The 18,292-nt window shown below is 41.3% G+C and overlaps 1 protein-coding gene across 2 annotated transcripts; it reads right to left on the reverse strand.

Annotated features, from left to right (window-relative positions):
- Positions 1-481: 481 nt before the first annotated feature.
- On the reverse strand, positions 482-12,452 carry prpf4bb (pre-mRNA processing factor 4Bb). Of its 2 annotated transcripts, XM_034862183.1 has the most exons (16): positions 12,278-12,452; positions 10,506-10,587; positions 7,921-9,065; positions 7,188-7,361; positions 6,867-7,025; positions 6,160-6,241; positions 5,771-5,972; positions 4,512-4,585; positions 4,234-4,324; positions 3,439-3,586; positions 3,146-3,283; positions 2,878-3,031; positions 2,672-2,786; positions 2,086-2,237; positions 1,873-1,959; positions 482-1,694 (listed from the first exon to the last, which is right to left on the reverse strand). In XM_034862183.1, the coding sequence occupies exons 1-16, from the start codon at positions 12,334-12,336 to the stop codon at positions 1,491-1,493; spliced, it is 3,066 nt and encodes a 1,021-aa protein (XP_034718074.1). In that variant the 5' UTR covers positions 12,337-12,452; the 3' UTR covers positions 482-1,490. The 2 variants fall into 2 exon arrangements, with proteins under 2 accessions (XP_034718074.1, XP_034718075.1); XM_034862184.1 differs by lacking the exon at positions 12,278-12,452 and having other exon boundaries at positions 10,467-10,587.
- Between the last annotated feature and the right edge of the window lie 5,840 nt (positions 12,453-18,292).

The raw sequence follows: 18,292 nt of genomic DNA on the forward strand, positions 1-18,292 counted from the left end.
ATCTTTTCCCTGACTTTCCAGACAGAGAACTAGCCATGATACGTTTTAGCAGCTCAACACAATCATTCAACAGAAATGAAAGGCACCGTTCGACTTTCCATGGCAGAGATGGAGCATGAGATAAATTGTTTGGCTGGGTCCAGACCTTTGAATCCGCCCACTCCACAGAGTGCAACGAGTCGGAAATTCTCTCTGATATCAGGCAGGTAAATTGTACTAACTGGACTAAAAAATAGACCGTTTTTTCTTTGATGCTCTGAGGCTGCAGCAATTTTACTTTTGTGCCTTCTTTAGACTGCACTTAGTGGGGTACGAACATAAAAAAAGTCAATTTTTGACAGCCAGTTTTGAAATCTGTACACTTTCCATAACTTTCACTTGCAAACAAACACTTTTAACAGTTTTACAGCAGGATGTACAGGTACATCACGTCAGGCTATTCATCATGCCAACATGTTAGAGATTAAATGAAGAAAGGGGGTTTGTATACAATAGGAAACATTTTATTACTAAAAGTTGTCTTATACTGAAGGTGCTCTTTCATCAGCGTTTCCACAACTATTCTTTATTGAAATCACAAATTGTTTTTACCACTTGATGGAAAAAAACAGACAAATTAATCACACATGAAATGACAGTAACTATGGACTATATACACAACAATGGGAGAGGCGGGTCACAGGTGTGGTTTCAATAGACCTGCATTGTTGGGTGTTTTAACACACTAGGCTCATACAGGAGGCACTTGAGTGTGAGAGCCTTAAGAGCCAGGACCTAGCCAGAGTGCTGGAGGGGGAGGAAGGTAAAAAAACATGGAAATGTCCAGCAACAGAAAACAATGACTACCTGCTTTGAAAGAAACAAATCCTGTTCAAGGAGTACATAATATGCATCTATTCCTTCTGCTCAAGCGTCTGTGGCCTGAAGCCTTGGTTAGGGGTTGGGGGGGTTGCCGTCACATGTGGGACACTGATGTACATACAGAGCATTTACACAGGCCTGCACCACAGAAATCCAGAGCACAAAGGGTGCACATTCAAAAGCATGCATTGCCCCACAATGACATTGGTGGTTAAAAACAACTGATGTATTTAGTCATCTGCAACTACAACAAAACTCAACCTTCCGATGCTTGAGATTGTTAATGCAATCGACATACAGTATTTACAGGAATTATATCTTTCTCTTAAACATCTGTCACTCCAATGCCAGTTCAATAAAAAAAAAAATATATAGTCCATAACTGCATTGCCAGGTATGAGGGAAAGTTTACAATGATGAATCGCAAAATCAAAGTCTTCAAGAATGGCTACCATTTCAATGATCTATTTACAATAAAACACAATTATGTATCCATAAACAAAAAGAATAAATTGAGGAAGAACTAAAAAGCCTGTCTGTGGGTTGGCTGCCTCACTGCAAAGTTCCTTACAGAGCTGGTTTAGTGGTTGGTTCTTTGTCAGCTCTGGGAGTGTGTGACGTTTAGGGTGTCAGATCTTCTCCTGGATAAAGGGGTGCTGCAGGGCCTGGTTGATGCTGATGCGTTTGGCTGGGTCCAGCATCAGCGTGCCATCCAGCAGGTCCTTCAGCTGCATCACTTTCTTCCTCTGGTCCTCAGGCAGTCGCTGGCCTCCTATCATGTCAGTCAGCAGGTCTTTGGTGGAGTTGATGGTGCTCATCACCGTCACCTTTTCCTGATGGTGCAGAAATGACAGGATTTGTTTACAATAGTCATTGAAACTGCTTTTCAGTATGTAGCAAATACAGCTGGCAAGATCAGAACAGCCAATGAAATAACATTCCCTGTTTGTTATTAAAAAATCCCTTTCATTATGTGAAAATGTGCTGTGGAAGAAATATGGAGCACTTTACCCTTTCTGTCACTTTGTCTACTTCAATGTACAGGAAGTTTAAATTCTGATCGAAGTGCTGGTCTTTGAACGAGCCTTTACGGATCATCTGAGGAAAGAAAATCATGATATTGCATCAGCCATAACTTCTTGAACACTGCATACAACATCAACATGACTTTTCTTTTCCCTCGGAAAAAGAAACAAAAACTGAAATTTTATGATGCAATTTTACCTTGTTGGGCATCTTGCCCTTGAGGTCCATAGCTAGTTTTATCATATGATTGTTGGAAGATCCAGGAAACAGGATTTTGCCAGTGTAAAGCTCATATAAAGTGCAGCCAACAGACCACATGTCAATCCCATAGTCGTATGGCTTTCCTATGACTGAGAAAGAAAGAAATTGTGAGCAAGGTCCTGTTTGAATGCAACTAAAGGTTAGATTTAGGGTTTGGTACGAAACCGGTACGGACCAAATCACGTTGAGTATTGGTTCAAGTAAAAACAAACCGTGCCAAATTTCAGTACCTGAGAGTAAGCGCAAGCCCATTTGTCCTCTGTGCATATTGACAGAGAGCGGAGGTCCGACACACATGCGCGCGCAGAGGTGCGGACAGAACAATCTCAGTCGGCTCTGCAGTTTTGTTTAAGTTCTAAGTAAATAGGTTAGGAATTATTATTTTTTGTAATTACAGAAAGAAAGTATCATTGGGTACCGGTCACCAAATTTCAGGTGCCGATATCGGGACTAGTATTGGTTCAAATGCGAAAGGTACCCCACCCTAGTTAGATTAAAGATTTACACAAACAATGCAACTCACTGATTTCTGGAGCTCTGTAGAATCTGCTGACTAGGTATGGTGTTATGTCGTTGTCAGCAACATGGGATGCAGAGCCAAAGTCACACAGCTTCAAAATGGTCTTTGACTCATTCACCTTTTTAAGGACAAAACAGATAGTACACACAGTATTAAGCCACCATCATTCCTTTACCTGAATTAACTTGATTTTAAGATCGGGTGCATACCAGGATATTGTCTGGCTTGATGTCAGCGTGGAGTATGTTGCATCGTTTGAGCAGCTTGAGGGCCAAGAAGAGCTGCTGACTGTAGGAACGCACAGCCTTGATGTGGAGCCCAACGTCTTTACCGTATTTTTTCAACACCTCTCGCAAATTCATACTATAGTTGAGAATACAGCGATAATTAGGAAGCATTGCCATAAAATAATGTTACAAACAGCAGTGGATCTCAAACCATGCAAAAAAATGAGTAGTGTTTTATTTATTTCGGTACCTTAGAGGCTCAAAGACCAGACAAAGATGCTGCTTGTGATAGAAGTGCCTGAAGAGGCGAAGGCAGTGGAATTTATCATCAGGATCAGCATCATTCAGCTTCTTGAGAAATTCTAACTCTTTCAACCCAGTCTTCTGCCTGTTGACCAAAAGAATCATACATGTTGTTCATAAACGCAAATTCTATCCAACAGCCATAGAATTGTGGTCACACCCACCCCCACCCACACCCCCACACACCCACACACACACACACACACACACACACACGATAAAGAAGAAGGCAGGACTCACATGAGCTCATTGTTTCGGATGATCTTGACAGCCACCTCCTGGCCGGCCCTGGCAGTGTCCCTGGCTCTGATCACGTTGCTGAACACACCCTGGCCAGTGTAGCCATAAACATCATAGCGCTTGTCTAGTGTCTCCCCAATGTTCACCCCTAAATTTTTACACAATCCACAAAGGTGTTAACAGCAGAAAGGCTGTTACTCCAAAGGCACACGTAGCTTTTTGTGATAAGGCACAGTAACCAACCAATTGAACAGGACATGCCTGGACAAGAGACACTACTTATATTAAGTTGTAATGTTATATTTCCATTAAGGCTGGTTGGTATATACTGATATACATCGTCAAAACGATATTAAAATGTCTATCGTATATGTGTGTGTTCCTATATTGTTTCTAGCACAGTGTTGTCTAACACACTGTTGTTACAGCTATATTAACATCACTTGGATTTACGTTCTGATCCTTCCAATGCTCATTTTGCACTCAAGTTTTAACTAAATTAAAAAATATCTGTACTTTTTATTTGTCATCTTAAATTCACACAGGAGTATCCGACATAGGCTTGGTGTGGTTATTCCATATAGACTATTTGTATTTGAAATTACCAGAAAACATGCTCTATCGTGGTTATATTGTTATCGAGATATGAAATACCCTTTATCAGGATAGAAGATGTTGGCCATTTCCAGTCCATAAACCAAGCAATGATGAGCACTTCCACTGAGACAGTCCATGTCACATGCTTGCCACTAAAAAACATCTGAGAATATAAAGGATTAGGAAGGCAGCACTTACGGTAGTAACCCTCAGCATCAGTCCAGTTGTCCCTGAGGTTGGGGTTCTCCTTGAAGTCCTTCCCTACTCCTGCTGCTCTCATCCTGGCACTCTGTCCAAACGACACAAAAATCAGGCCAGGTTGTTAGGAGTCTTAAAGCGTTTCCTATTGTTATCTTATTCCCTGCTGAAACTTCAGAAAAAGCCGGTAAAAATAACATACTAAAATGCAGAGGATGCTCAGGTATGCTGCAAAATTTGACATTTGTTCTTCCTAAATCCCAACAGCCAATACTCACATCGAAGTCGGCAGCAAACATGTCATCTGACTCTGTAAACATGTCGGGGGCTGAAGGCTTCTTTGGGTTTGCTCCTGAAATGAACAAAAACAACGAAAACAGCACAGCATGAGTTTTTAGTCATACACCACGTTGTAAAACAGAATATCTGGAACGTGTTTGATTCACATACTCTGCAGAGATCAAAACATGCTGCAGGTGGCAGAGACACCCAGGTATTGGATTACAAGCCAGCAACTGAATGAACACATGACAGAAAGAAGCAAAATTAAAATCCCTGCATCACACAACTCTGCATTGCCCACAGCAACCAAATGCCATTTTAGATTTGTATAGACTGGCAATCTGTCATCACAGTGTGGCCACAAAAAATGCAGGGAAGTGGAAATATTAATGCACTTTTAATTATTTTAAAAGGCAGTGCAAAAATGCCATCAATTAGCTTTCACCTTGGTATTTTGAACTTCCTCCATATCTGAAATAAACTGGCCATGATTGAACTGGGGTTAACTGCTTTGTCAGAACACCAAAGAAATTGCATTTCGTTTCCTATAAAAAAAAAAAAATCCAAAGAAAAAAAAAAACTGAGAAGAGAAAAAACTAAAGTGATTGCTATCCCTGATGGAGCTTTTAGCTGTTCAGGTTCAGATCTCCTACATGTTCACAGAAGATTGTGCTCTTCAGTAATGAATAGAAGCACATGCAGTGACCCACGTCTCTTTTCCACAACTACATTTCAAAGGTTTAAGTGATGGGTGAGCCTGAAAGAGAGGATAGAGCGCAATATTCTGTTGTTATCTGGGTCACGCTAACCACATTCTGCCACAGATAGCATGTATGGAGCTAAGTCTGTGCTTCACCTATTCCTCGTCCCACTTTGATGAAGATGTCAAGCCTAACGTGAGTGGTGTTCTCTTGGCAACTAGTGTGATCGTACTTCTGGCCAGCAGATGTGGAGGAAAAAGCACTGATGGGTAATGGTGAGAGAAACAACATTCACCGCATGAGGACTGAAAAAGGGGCAATAAATGATGTGCGTGCCAACTTACACAGAAATCAGTACAATTCCTGTGCATATTGGAGATATTATTGCCACAATATTCCACAAATATATTTTTTTGAGAAATTAATTGCATATTGACACTTGCAATTATGCACTAGCTATGGCAGTTGGCTACAGAGCGCACACACCTGACCGTGTTGTTCATTCAGTTGGCCTTGTATGCCAACAGACATGAGCATTTTGAACAAGACATTACCGTCTTTCTCCTGGGAGATGAGGTTGTGCTTGGCTTTGATGCTGGCCTCAAAGGTGTTGAGGTTCTCGCGTTCATATTCCTTGACATCCGCTGCTACTCGCTCCAAGATGTCATCAGGTGAGGGTGAGCGGCTGCGTGTGCTGCTCTGAGGGCTGCTAGGCTCTGACACCATGTTGGTGTCTTCACTCACAACCTTATATTTCTGTACAATGGCAGGAACAGAGTGACCATAAGAATACATTTCAAACATAGTAAGACATGTACATTAGTTATTTTACGTGTTTCCAGGTACACAGACCACTAATGAGATAACTTATAGATTACCAACATTAGACCAATATGGAAATGAATGAAAAAGCAGGTTTGGATAGGCAGAAATGTCAACAGACCTGGACAATGGCCAAGCGCTGCTGGCGGCGCTGTTCAATGAGAGCCTCTTCATCTACCTCCTCTCCATCAAAGTCCTCTAAACTGCAAACACATACAAGGTATTAAAAAGTATGGATATGCACAATTTCCTTATTATTATTATTGCCAATATGTGTGAATTCTGAAGTGAGATATCAACAACAGACTGGCTGACTCATTGCCAATCGCATTCCAAATTTTAAAACTTTTTACAGATCTTTTCTTTGGGCCATTAATAAATATTAATAATTGTAATTTCTGTAATTTTTGTCCTTGTAGGACTAATAAAGGATACATTATTATTGTTATTGATATTAATACAATGATATATGTATATTATATACATATGCAGTTGCCTTGAACAAGCTTAAACCAATATTAGTCAGCTGGTAGTTGTCAGGGTTTGCGGTTTCTGAAAGGTCTTTTTAGTTGATTGAAATGATTAGCTCAGCTCTCTGCATGACATATACTGACTTTAATAATGCTTAATCAGAGTGGAAACTTCACAAAATGCTGTTTCCTATTCTTAAATGTTGCCGGGTATTTGAAATACAGAAGTGCATGTTGCCTTGATATCATTTGTAAAGCAATATTAAAACAGCTACTCTATGTATCGTTGGTGCTTATGATTTGCCTCTAATGTAAGATCTGCAGGAAAACAGAGGGGCCGATATGTTCCTCTACTCACACTTCTTCCTCTGAGGATTCCTTGTCAACTTTCATGCCCTCTGATAGGCTGCCCTTAAACTTGTCCTCATCTCTGCTGCGCCGTCTTCTCCTGTCCCGATCGCGGGACATTGAGCGTCGGTACTGTCGGAGCCTACCATACCTGTCTCTCTCCCCGGACCTGCAAGGCATAGATGTCAAAGAGGGATAGTTATTTCTCTTGTAAACCATGAAACCTAAAAAACGGTCTTGCCACAATACTACTGCAAGTTGCCAACATAGAATTTAAGTCGAGACAAAAGCCCAAACCTGAATGGAAGTTGAGTAAAAAAAGTGCCATCACCTGTGTCCCAGTGGAGACCTGCTCCGTCTGTGGGGCGAAGAGCGGGAGCGTCGTCGGGGTGACAGGGACCGTCTTCTTAGAGGCGAGCGGCTCATCCGGCGGCGAGCGGCTGCCCGGGGACTGTTCTCTCGTGACCGGTCTCTGCCTGGCCCTGCATCTGGCCGGGGGCGCTTCCTGTAGAAACATCAAGGGAGTGGACAGACAAGCTGAACCGGACATTCTTGTCATTTAAACTAAAAAAACGTTACTGTGACAAAGAACCATTACTGATGGTTGATCAAAGATGTGTATTCATTTTCTTCTCTTTTTTAAAGATTATTTTTTGGGGGCACTTGCCTGTATGAGATAGTGACAGTGGCTAGACAGGAAAGGTGGGAGAGAGATGGGGGATGGCACAGAGCAAAGAGCTCCAGGTCGGACTCAAACCCAGGCTGCAGGAAAGGACTCTGCCTACATGGGGCATATGCTCTTACTGGGTGAGCTAGAGGTTGCACCAAACACGTACAATTCTGTTTTTAAAGTTTTATATTAAAACTTGAAAATTGATGACACTCTGATTCCTTTTCACAGGGCCAATATGTTCCATGTTTCATACAAAAACTCAAATATTAGTTCCCTGAACACCTTTTAGTAAGGTTATTATTTGTGTGCTATTTCACTCCAACTCATCTGTCTCAGTCAGCTTATGTTACTATGAGAAGTTATAAAAGTCACAACAGCTCTATTCACCAACCTCAGAGGTGAGTCCTGCCTGTCAACATCCCTCCTCCTGGCGTCTGGTGAGCGACTGCGGGCTCTCCTGGGGGGAGACCTTGTTCTTGATGGAGAGTTGCTCGGTTTCGATGTCCTGTCTGAGGCACTAGCCGGGGGGTGGTGGGCATCTCTGTGTCGAGGGGAAGCACTGCGTTTCCTCATGGGGCTGTGAGGCCCTCGTCTAGGAGGGGAGCGGTTCTCTTTCCCCAACGAAGCGTCCTTTGATGGGGACTTGGCTGGCCGTTTGTCCCGGTCAGTGTCCGAGCGACTTGGCCGTTCTCTTCCAGGTGATCTGGACTGTCGGCTCCCTCTCTCCTGGTTTGGCCTGTCATCCCGCTGTGTAGAGGAACGTCTATCAGTGCGGCTGCCTTTCTGCTCTCCTTTCCAGGTGGTGGGGGAGTTGGACTTCCTGGTTCTCTCCTTGGACCTATCAGTGCTGTCTGATTGCTTTCGGTCTTTCGACTTGCTTCTGCCCCGCCCTCTGTCTTTAGTCGCTGTGTCCTTGGTGGTTTTGGTCACCTTGTCCTGCTTGGACTCCTTGGCCTGTGCTAGCCTGTCCGCAGACTTACTCCGACTACGACGCTTGGAGCTGGACTTACTGCCCTCTGTTGAGTCCCGTCTAGATTTCCCACCTTTTCCCCCTCTGGGCGATGTGGGTTTACCTGAGCTGCCCCTTGGACGCTGTTCTCCATTTCTGATCCTAGCTTCTCCATCCTCTTCGGATCCAGAGTTATAACCCTGAAGGATCAGGCCCATTCCTGACTGGACCTTGCCCTCCATCAACTGGCTGTCCAGCTCAGCTTTGATCAAGGCCCTCTGTTTCTCCAAGTCTTCCAGCAAGGCCCTGTCGTCCAGACTTGGATTTCCAGAGGAGGGAGAGGATTCAATTTTTCTGTGGCCAGAGGAGGCAAAGAGGGCAGCGGCAGAGGGAGAGGAGCCCTCTTTGCGTTTGTGTTTCCTGTGTTTGTGGCGATGCTTGCGCTTGCGGTCCTTGTCCTCGTCAGAGGCATGCTTGTGTTTTTTGTGCTTACTACGATGCTTGTGTTTTTTCCTCTTGTGTTTACCACTGCTACTGTGATGTTTGGACCCTTCTTCTGTCTTTTCGCCATTAGTCTCTGCCTCCTGCTAGGACGAGACAATATATCAGCTTGACAACTCACTCAGGTACAACATTATGTCTTTTTTTATATTATTATTTATAGACATGTTGTGACCATAACTATAAACCTTTTAAGATTATTTTTGAGCATTTTTAGGCCTTTATTTCCACAGGACAGATGAAGACATGAAAAGGGAGAGAGAGGGGGGAATGATATGCAGCAAAGGACCGCAGGTGAGAGTTGAACCTGTGGCCGCTGCATCGAGAAGTAAACATCTTAATGGGCGCCTGCTCTACCAACTAAGCTAACCCGGCCATCAGTTTTTTTATGGTATATTATAGGGCTGCACGATTATGGACAAAATTTTGATCACGATTATTTGTTGAATTTAACCAAAACAATTTTTTTCGTCACATAGGCCATATATAACTGCGAGAGGGAGTGTGATGGACGCTACTCACAGAGAGACGGATGACTCATCATGAACGGGTCCAGCACGGGTGGACTTGCGGATACACACTTTGTGTGTTTGAAATGTCTCTATCGTCACTGCGCTGCATTTTTATGAACTACGATATTCTGGCCATGGGTCACATCTCTGGTCCAGGTCCAGCAGCAACGTCTCACACGCTGTTACTCTACCAACTGAAGGTAGTTGCATTCAATAACTTCTTCTGTGTTCTTTGCCGTGGCGGCCGTGATAGCAGTTACCCGCGAAAACACTGGTACAAATACAGGTTTGCTCCTCATACGTAACGATATACAGCTGTGTTGATAACAATTAAACTGTGGACAAACGTCAGCAGTGTGGACCGGTGCTGTGTGGCGGGGCTGCGCGGAGAGTAACCGCAGTGAACAACTCTGACTGGCACATGATCTGACAGGGGTTACGGAGCGGTAGATTGGCTTTGCAAAAAAAACGGAGCGTTCTAGGAAATGACGCTTTAAAAAAATAAACACTTGATCACGCAAATTTGATCGTGGGAAGTCAAAATTGTGATCGTGATTAAAATTTGATTAATTGTGCAGCCCTAGTATATTTTATGACAAGTCATGGACAAGATCTGCCCTTGCGCATTTGTGTTGTTGTTATGGTAGTTTAAAAATAAAACAGTTAAACTGAAAATCTATCTTCACTCCCATAGAAATTGAAGTTATTTCAGGGAAAAGCTAAATATGATGAAGGCGTAGAAATTAACCTCCAAATAAATTGGATGCGAGTTGTTTTGCTGCTGCTGAATTACTTGCTACGTGACAAACAGCGAGATTATTATAAGACTGACAATATTTGTTGTTTATGGGCAGGATATTATTGAAGTGCAGACAAACACCACTGCCACCAGAGTTTGAGACAAACCTAATTTAAACAACTTAGGTTTAACTTAATTTAAGGTAGAATGTTTATATCAGAATCATGGCATCATACCACTGAAGATATTTAGGTCTTGCTGTTGTCCACCCCTACCTCTTCCTCCTCTTCTTCCTCCTCAGACATGTCTCCGCTGTCCTCATTTCCACTTTTTTCGTGGCTCTCCAAATCCTGCTTCCTGTTTAACAGAGGAAGGACAGTCTTGAACATTAAGCACACAACATTAAACAGTAGTGCTAAACAACCAGTCAAATAATCGGAATATGGTGATTAATAGGATTAATTATCAAAAACTTTGTAGTTTTGAAGAAATACTGGTCAAATGAGATTTCACATCTTATTAAGCGGAACAGGTATTAGCTATAATAACAGATCCACAATAAATACAATTTCTTTCTACAAAAACAATTATAAAAAATTAAATTGAAACAAATAAATTCATTAACTGATAATGTCAATAATTGTAGCTGTAATAACCATTGAGGAGATACATCTTGTACATCTCCTTCAACTGGTGAATTTTGGTATTATAATCAAAAATCCCAATTTATTTTACTGTGGTGGAATCGACTTTGTTCCCTACAGTGCTCAGCGGAAAGGCTACTTAAAATAAAAATACATTATAAGTGGTTTTATGTACATTGTTTTTCTAAATGAGAACAACATTGATTGGCAGACATTGTACGAATATGTTGTGAAATAATATATTGCTTGCATTATAGTCATTTTAACACTTCTAAAATAAAGATAAAGCTATAAAGCACAAGTTAGCCGAGTGGTTTAGGTAGCGTGAACCATGGTTACGTGCTATGTGCTGAACTATAAACTGCGGAAACGGTGAGCAATAACAAAATAATTGCAGCAACTTTTAGTGAGAAAAAAATATGTTGATCAGTGTGGCAACAATGGTCATTTGTCACCATACACTTAACTTTTCAGCTCTTCCTCTGAGCACGACCGCCAAGACGATTTCCTTTCATTAGCTCGGATACGCTAACCGTTCTTAGCGAACTAAAGGGGAGCCACTATCTTGCGGTCACATGCACACATTTTTTAGCTCACATAACGTGTTATTTCAAGGTAACGGGGGGGGGGGGGGGCATAAAAAATATAAGCATATTTAACGTTAGCTAGCTAGGTGTTTATTTTTACTACATTTTCTCGTTAGACAGTGCCTTCTTTGCGTATTTGAACATATAAAATGTGTAATAACAAAACTATTTCCTTCATGCAAGTAATATACTGGGGTAGTTTAATTGTGATATCTATAGATCAAATTTCCCATATTCACCTGCAGTGTCTACCCTTAAAGCTAGCAAAATCAGCATCATCGGTTAACTTTTTTTTTCTTCTTCAACTGACGGCAAAGGCATGTCCCGCCCTACGCTGCCTCTGATTAGCTTATCCTGACCAATCCGACTTATCTTACCTAAACCTAACCAACCCAACCAAAGCAGGGAACAAGTACTAGCCAATCAGAGGGAGAGTACCTTTGCAATCCTAGGAAAGAAACGGGCATCGGGTAGCTTCTAGCTATGCTAACATTCGTTACAGGATTGTTCCATGCGACCAAATGCATGTGTTTGACTGTGTGTGGTGTGACTGGTACATATCATTGAAGTAAATACACAACATTACTGTTGATGTGCACTTCTATTTACTACGCGTTTAGCGAAACTTAATGCTAGCTAGCTGAGCTAACGAATATTAGCTAGTTGGCTAAGAACGTTAGCCCCGGCAACAACGTGAAGCTGCTACGGTTAGCCTCCGCATCTATTACTTACTCAACAGTTCCCTTTGGATTACGGGTGGGTAAGGCGCTTGCACGTTATTATCATGAACGACTTATATTAAATTAAATGACTTACACGTGTTCGTTGCCATTATTCATTCTACTGGACGCGACGTCCATCTCAACGTCGGCCATTTTCCTTATCTGAGGAACCTTTTCTTCTTCGATTATTTTGACCACCAAAGTTCAATGAAATCAAAACACTGATGGGCCCTCTGTTGTGCTGGCGGTGAACTGCAATTCAGATTTGTGCACGTACATGTATCTGTTGTCCACCAGGGTGTGCGCTTGTGTAACCTTCAGTTTTCAGGCCAGCAGACAGTCAGTATAATTCATTCGTGCAGCAGACGGGTTATTACAATAGGAGGTTTTAATAAAAAAACTGCCATGACTTGACAGGGGCTTCTTTGGCAAGCGCCATCCAAAATTGTTGTTATTAATATATTTAGCCTATATGTCCGCTTTGCCGGGCCTTCCTTTACAGTGCTGTGGAGGAGGGTTTTGCTAGTCCAAACAGCATTCCAAATTGTTAACTTCAATATCTTAATGGCCTCTTGCAAGTTTGGGGGTTTCTAAACTTCTCAAAATAATCCACTGGAAAAAAAATGCAGAGTGACACAAATTATTCATTTATCTATTTTATGGATAGATGTAGAACACTACAATTATTAAGTAGCCCACACACAGCCTAGATCTCAGTTGAGTTTCCACAGAGGGTCTCTTCAAGGAATGCAATGCTGTACAGTCCTAAACACTGAACAGCGCACCAGGGAGCCTTGGATGCAGCATTTGAAAGACAGCCAAATAGGCTACAAGAAAAGAGAGAGAAACAGCAAAGGGCAGGCGCTGGGAGGTAGCTTAGTTTGCTTGTACCACAGGATGGCCCTGGAAGTCAGTTAGTGGATCATGTGGTTTTGAGGGCCCCCCCCCCCGTGAACCAGGGGGTGCATGAGGGGGTTGTGCTCCTCCCCGGGCCCCATTGGTATGCTCAACCAAAATGTTTTTGAGTGCTTGATTTTAATTTTGTCTCTCAGCATTTTAGCAGCTCATTTGGAAAAATATCTTCTGCCGAAGAAACTATTTTAAAGAGATGATACACCTCAAGATCATTTTGTTTTGCATATATAGCAGTTTCCACTGAATTTGTTGGTGCAGTTAAAATCATGTGTAAAAGCACATGAGAGAGCAGCTGTTTTAATTCTGTTATACAGAATGCAAGTGTACTTTCTTGCTTGAGGTTTAAGGAATATATATTGCAGCATACATATTTTCCCCTAAGCTCTGTATAGTCTATTCATTTCATAGCCTATTTCCTTTGTGAGATATGACCTCATCTACACTTTTAGCAGGTGCAGTTACTTACTTGTCTGATCAAGTCATCAAAAAAGTATTTTAATTTGTTGATATTGCAATATTGCATGCCATTTATCTTTTATTTATCATAAAGCAGCATTGTCTTGAATAAAAAAAAAACACCTTCTAAACTTTTACTTGTAGAGCAGCTCATACTTGGCTGGAACACAGAATTCTGACCTATATCTATAGTATACATTTAGTAAGTATTGTAAACCTGATGCTGTTCATTTAAGGATTTTGTTGCGCTGGAGACAAATAGTATTCTGAAATGTCATATTTTAAAGATTAAATTCAATGTTTCACCCTGCAAAAACAAGCCTGACAAGATTAATGATACTAATGACGCATTTTGTTGTTTGTAACATCAAGACAAGTTTAAATTTGCACTGCACTCATAGTGAGATATGCCAGTTACATTTCTGGCATATAAGCGGGATTGCAGTCTCGGCTTTACAATACTCATCAGAACTGCTAAAACGTAAACATGCAAAGTCCGTTATCAGATATGCTAATCTTTCTCAGAAGGGTAACCACAAAATGTGTTTGTTAAGTATACAGGGTAAACATACCAGATGCCACATCTGACTTAGTGCGTGGCTTCATTTACAATTTTAAAACATAATCAGACAGATCCAAGACATTGTGCTGCAATGCAAAAAGTTGCAATTTTTTTTTTAGAGCTGAGCAGTTCCTTCCAACACATCTCAGTGACATTCGGGACATTCAAGGTAGCACGAGCATCAAAGGAATGGGTATAATCCACACTTGACAGTTTTATATGAAGCTATAAATTGTGTTATTGTGAGGCACCTGTGGCTGCCTATTCACAGCCGTGTGAAATTAATGGAGGCATGTAGATATAACAGCATAAATGTTGACATGCTGGCAGATGGGAAAAGTGCTTCTGGCAGATGACAGTCCTGTAGGTGTTATCTTTATCATTATTTGTTTTAATGACATCTGACTTGGTGTACAGTTGGCTAGACTAAAATTGTTGACGTGTTAGCGATCATTAAGCAGTTATTAAAAACTCTAATAAGACACTTCATTTGCTGATATTAATAAAAACACAGAGGGTCAAAAGGCTGTAACTCACATTCTGGGCTGCAGGCCTACAGTGTATCTCAGATTTATATGGTGAAGTTGCAACCTGGAGGCCTCGCCACAGATTAAAGCATCAGTCATGGAGACATTAGATATTCCATTTCTTGAGACCTCTGTCCCAATGTGCCCTAAATCATGGACCTATACAGTACGTGGTTAATGTGTGCTGCTGAAGTCTATGTCCCATACAGTTCATGATTCACAATGTTGCGTGACCAGTTTGTAAAGATGGAGCAAGTGTTAGGTTGGACATATGCTTCTTGCTTTATGTTTTACTGTATTAACTTAGAAGACAAAAGTTTACTTTGAACAGTTTAAAGTAGTCATAAATCTTAAAAGAATAGGTCAACATTTTGGGAAATTTGCTTATTCACATTTTTTTGCCTAAAAGTTACGTGAAAAGATTGATAACACTCTCACGTCTGTCCCTTCAGTATAAAGCTGAAGCCAGGAGACACTTAGCTTAGCTTAGCATGATCACATTGAGAAACAGCCTGGACTGGCGTCCGAAATTCTATACTAACATGCTATTTATTGACCAGTGAGACAGTATGTGAGATTTTTTAGTACGTACAAAATTGTGTAAGTGAACTGCATACGATTTCCAATGAAATATTACGGTGTCCAAAACACGGGACACTACGCTAGCATAAGCATCCCACAATCAGTGTTGGGAAGGATACTTTCAAAACGTATTACGTTACAGAATCCAGAATGCATGTTCAAAAATCCATCAAATAATCAATACATGCTCAATCATCCTGACTATAGTGGGTCCAGTGGTGGATCCTTCTTTACAAACTCCTTTTGTGTGGTCAAGTGTTTGAACACCCACAATTTTATTTTAAATTGCATGTCAGGCTGAGGTTTAAGGAAAGACATCTAGAATATAATCATATGATGTAATGGTGCAGTTAATTTACAATAAGCAGCATCATCTAGCACACACACACACACACACACACACACAGCCCCACTGATCAGATTTATGACTTTTGTAGCTGGAACTTGGATCTCCATACGAGAGGAAATAAAGCAAGCAGACGTTGGTTCTGCCTTGACTCTTTGGGCCTCTGCTCAGCTTCACTGGAGACACAATAAGAATGAGGCCATAAAACATTAGGTCCAACAGATGCTCAGCAAAGACAACCAGTCCATTATAGAGCCTGTTAAAACACTCCAGCAGTTCGCTAAGCCACTTTCACCCCAGCTCCTGCACTCTTCATTGGGTTTTGTCTGCTGTGTGGACGAGGGCAGAGTTATGGCTCAAGATGACTTCCTCCAAATAAAGCTTTTCCACACAATGCTTCTCAATGAAAAGGGAATGCCTGTTTCCATCAACGCAGATGTTCTTTGTTCCCTGGCAGATGCGTCCATCTTTGTGTTTGTCTTTCTTTCTGACAGGTTTTCTTTGTGAGCCTCTGATGTTTGGTTTTCTGAAAGAACAGGGCCTGGCATAGGATTTACAAGGGCAAAGAAGCAGGTTTGATAGCACGACCAAAGCATATGGCCTCGCCAGAAGTTGGACTTTATGTTTACTTCAAGGGAAGGGATGAGGAAACAGGTTTACATTGGCAGCTGGAGCAGAGGGACTTTGAAACTGGCGATCAGTTCTCTCTTGTCATCACAGGTGATTTTAATGTGGAAATCTACAGAAGTTCTTTTATTTTGGTGCAGGCCAGACCGGACCATCAGTTGGAGCTTGATTGGAGACATCTGTGTTACACCAGCTTTGCAGTTCTAGGGTGTTGCAGTGGGGAGTTTGGAATTGAAGGACTGTCAAATTGATAAATAGGAGCTGAAGAAGCCCCCCATTTCTCTCACCTACTGCAAAAATGGTGATAATTAAGACCCCAAATCTCTGCCTTTAACTATGTTGTGGGTTCACCACCTACAGTAGGGTTATAAGGTAAACATCCACCATAAGCTGCACCATAGACCTCGCAGTACATGTGCTACAGCAGGGTTTTACGTTCCGAAACAGATTGTCATACTTGAAAAAATAACTTTGGGAGCCCAGATAGCTCAGTTGGTTAAGCGGGCTCCCATATGTAGAGGTTTGCGGCCCTTTGCTGCATCTCATTCCCTCCCCTATCTCCCCTTTCATGTCTTTAGCTGTGCTTTCAAAAATAAAGGCCACAAATGCCAAAAAAAGAATCTTAAAAAAATAGCTTTGTCTTCAATGTTTTTTCTCATTAACTTTGTTTAGAAATAAATAAACGCATTCATAAATTGCTCATTCTTTTGGTGTTTTTATTTGATTTACCTTTGCATCAAGCCTGGCTAGCTGTTTTCCCCATTTTTCAGCCTGTATGCTAAGCTAACTTTGTCTTGGCTCCAGGTTCATATTTAATGGACAGATGTCAGTGTGGTCTCAATCTTTTGTCAAACTCTCGACAAGAAAGCAAACGTGCATATTTTCTGAAATGTAAAGCCTTTCCTTGAAGTCTTAAATGTTGCAAGGTCTGGGATGTTAACTAACTGTAAGTAACAGTACACTCTACATTACAATCCTTAACTCACACCTAGCCCTCAAATTATTATTTTAAACCTGAAGCCAGTTGCTCTAATACTTAATGAGTAAAAAAAATCTTTTTACCACACAACCAAACTGTCCTCCATCTAGTGACATATCGGTCTCTTGTGATACAAACCAACCCTCAAAAATCCCTCTTGCTCTGAGATTTGGCCTCAGCTCTGTTGTAATGACAAATGGGTTTAGAATTCCGCATGAGAAGGATGAGTGTGCAAAAGTCTATTTTTCCATTTAAAGTTGACTCTTTCAGAGGAATTATACTTGAATGAGGTATTAAGTCACAATGTGCTGACTCTGTAAATGTGGCCAAACCACAGATTGAAGCCCGGTTTAACAGACAGATCCTATTATTACAGAGAAGGGGTTTTCAGATCATTCTGAGGCGTTTTTTTCCGTGTAATACAATCATTCTCTAATCGTTCATGCTTAAAATAGACTGTGCAGCATACATCTCTATACTTGAAAAAAATCTAATCTAATGATTTCATAGTATGTTTCATTGTTTTTCAAACACATGAAAGTTTTGGATGGTCTGTCTGTATGTTGGTCCACCGCTTTGGTCCACACTAAAACATCTCGACTTGTGGTCCCCAGAGGGGATCATATTTTCACCATGCGGTTGACTTTTGTTATTATTTGGTGGAAATATGTGGGTAACTGTTAGATGGTTTGCCATGTAATATGGTACAGGTATTTATGTCGCACAGAGGATGATGCCGAACACCTTTGCTGTTTTCCCGACTTCCATCTAGCTCCATCATCAGCTCAAATAGCTTTAGATTTTGACCAAATACCTGCGAAACTGACAAAGAAAACTGCTATTTGTAAAGAACTAATATGTTTTTTGTGTGCTAATAACCTTTTATATAAAATCCAGTCAAAGCAAAAACTGATCATACAAGAACAAAACGCAAACGAAGCAAATTCGCCTCTGAAAACAAGTCTTTCTAAAAACTCCGGCCAGAGTTAGATTTAGGAAAACTTTGTTTGCACGTTTGCATGTAAACTGTGAAAAACGGAGGTTTGGACAGCCAATGTCACAAGTTTGCGCCAGAACTTCCACCTGCGCCAAAAGTACAACCCATGTATACATTT

Source organism: Etheostoma cragini, chromosome 22, assembly GCF_013103735.1.
Source record: "Etheostoma cragini isolate CJK2018 chromosome 22, CSU_Ecrag_1.0, whole genome shotgun sequence".
NCBI classification, from domain to species: domain Eukaryota; kingdom Metazoa; phylum Chordata; class Actinopteri; order Perciformes; family Percidae; genus Etheostoma; species Etheostoma cragini.

Bases quoted from the DNA above. Each gene is read 5' to 3' on its own strand.
- prpf4bb (XM_034862183.1), bottom strand. From the start codon at position 12,336: ATGGCCGACGTTGAGATGGACGTCGCGTCCAGTAGAATGAATAATGGC. The intron at 10,588-12,277 runs GTAAGTCATTTA...TCTGTTAAACAG, and splicing joins AATAATGGCAACGAACACGT to GAAGCAGGATTTGGAGAGCC. The intron at 2,238-2,671 runs GTGAGTTGCATT...TTTCTTTCTCAG, and splicing joins CTACAGAGCTCCAGAAATCA to TCATAGGAAAGCCATACGAC.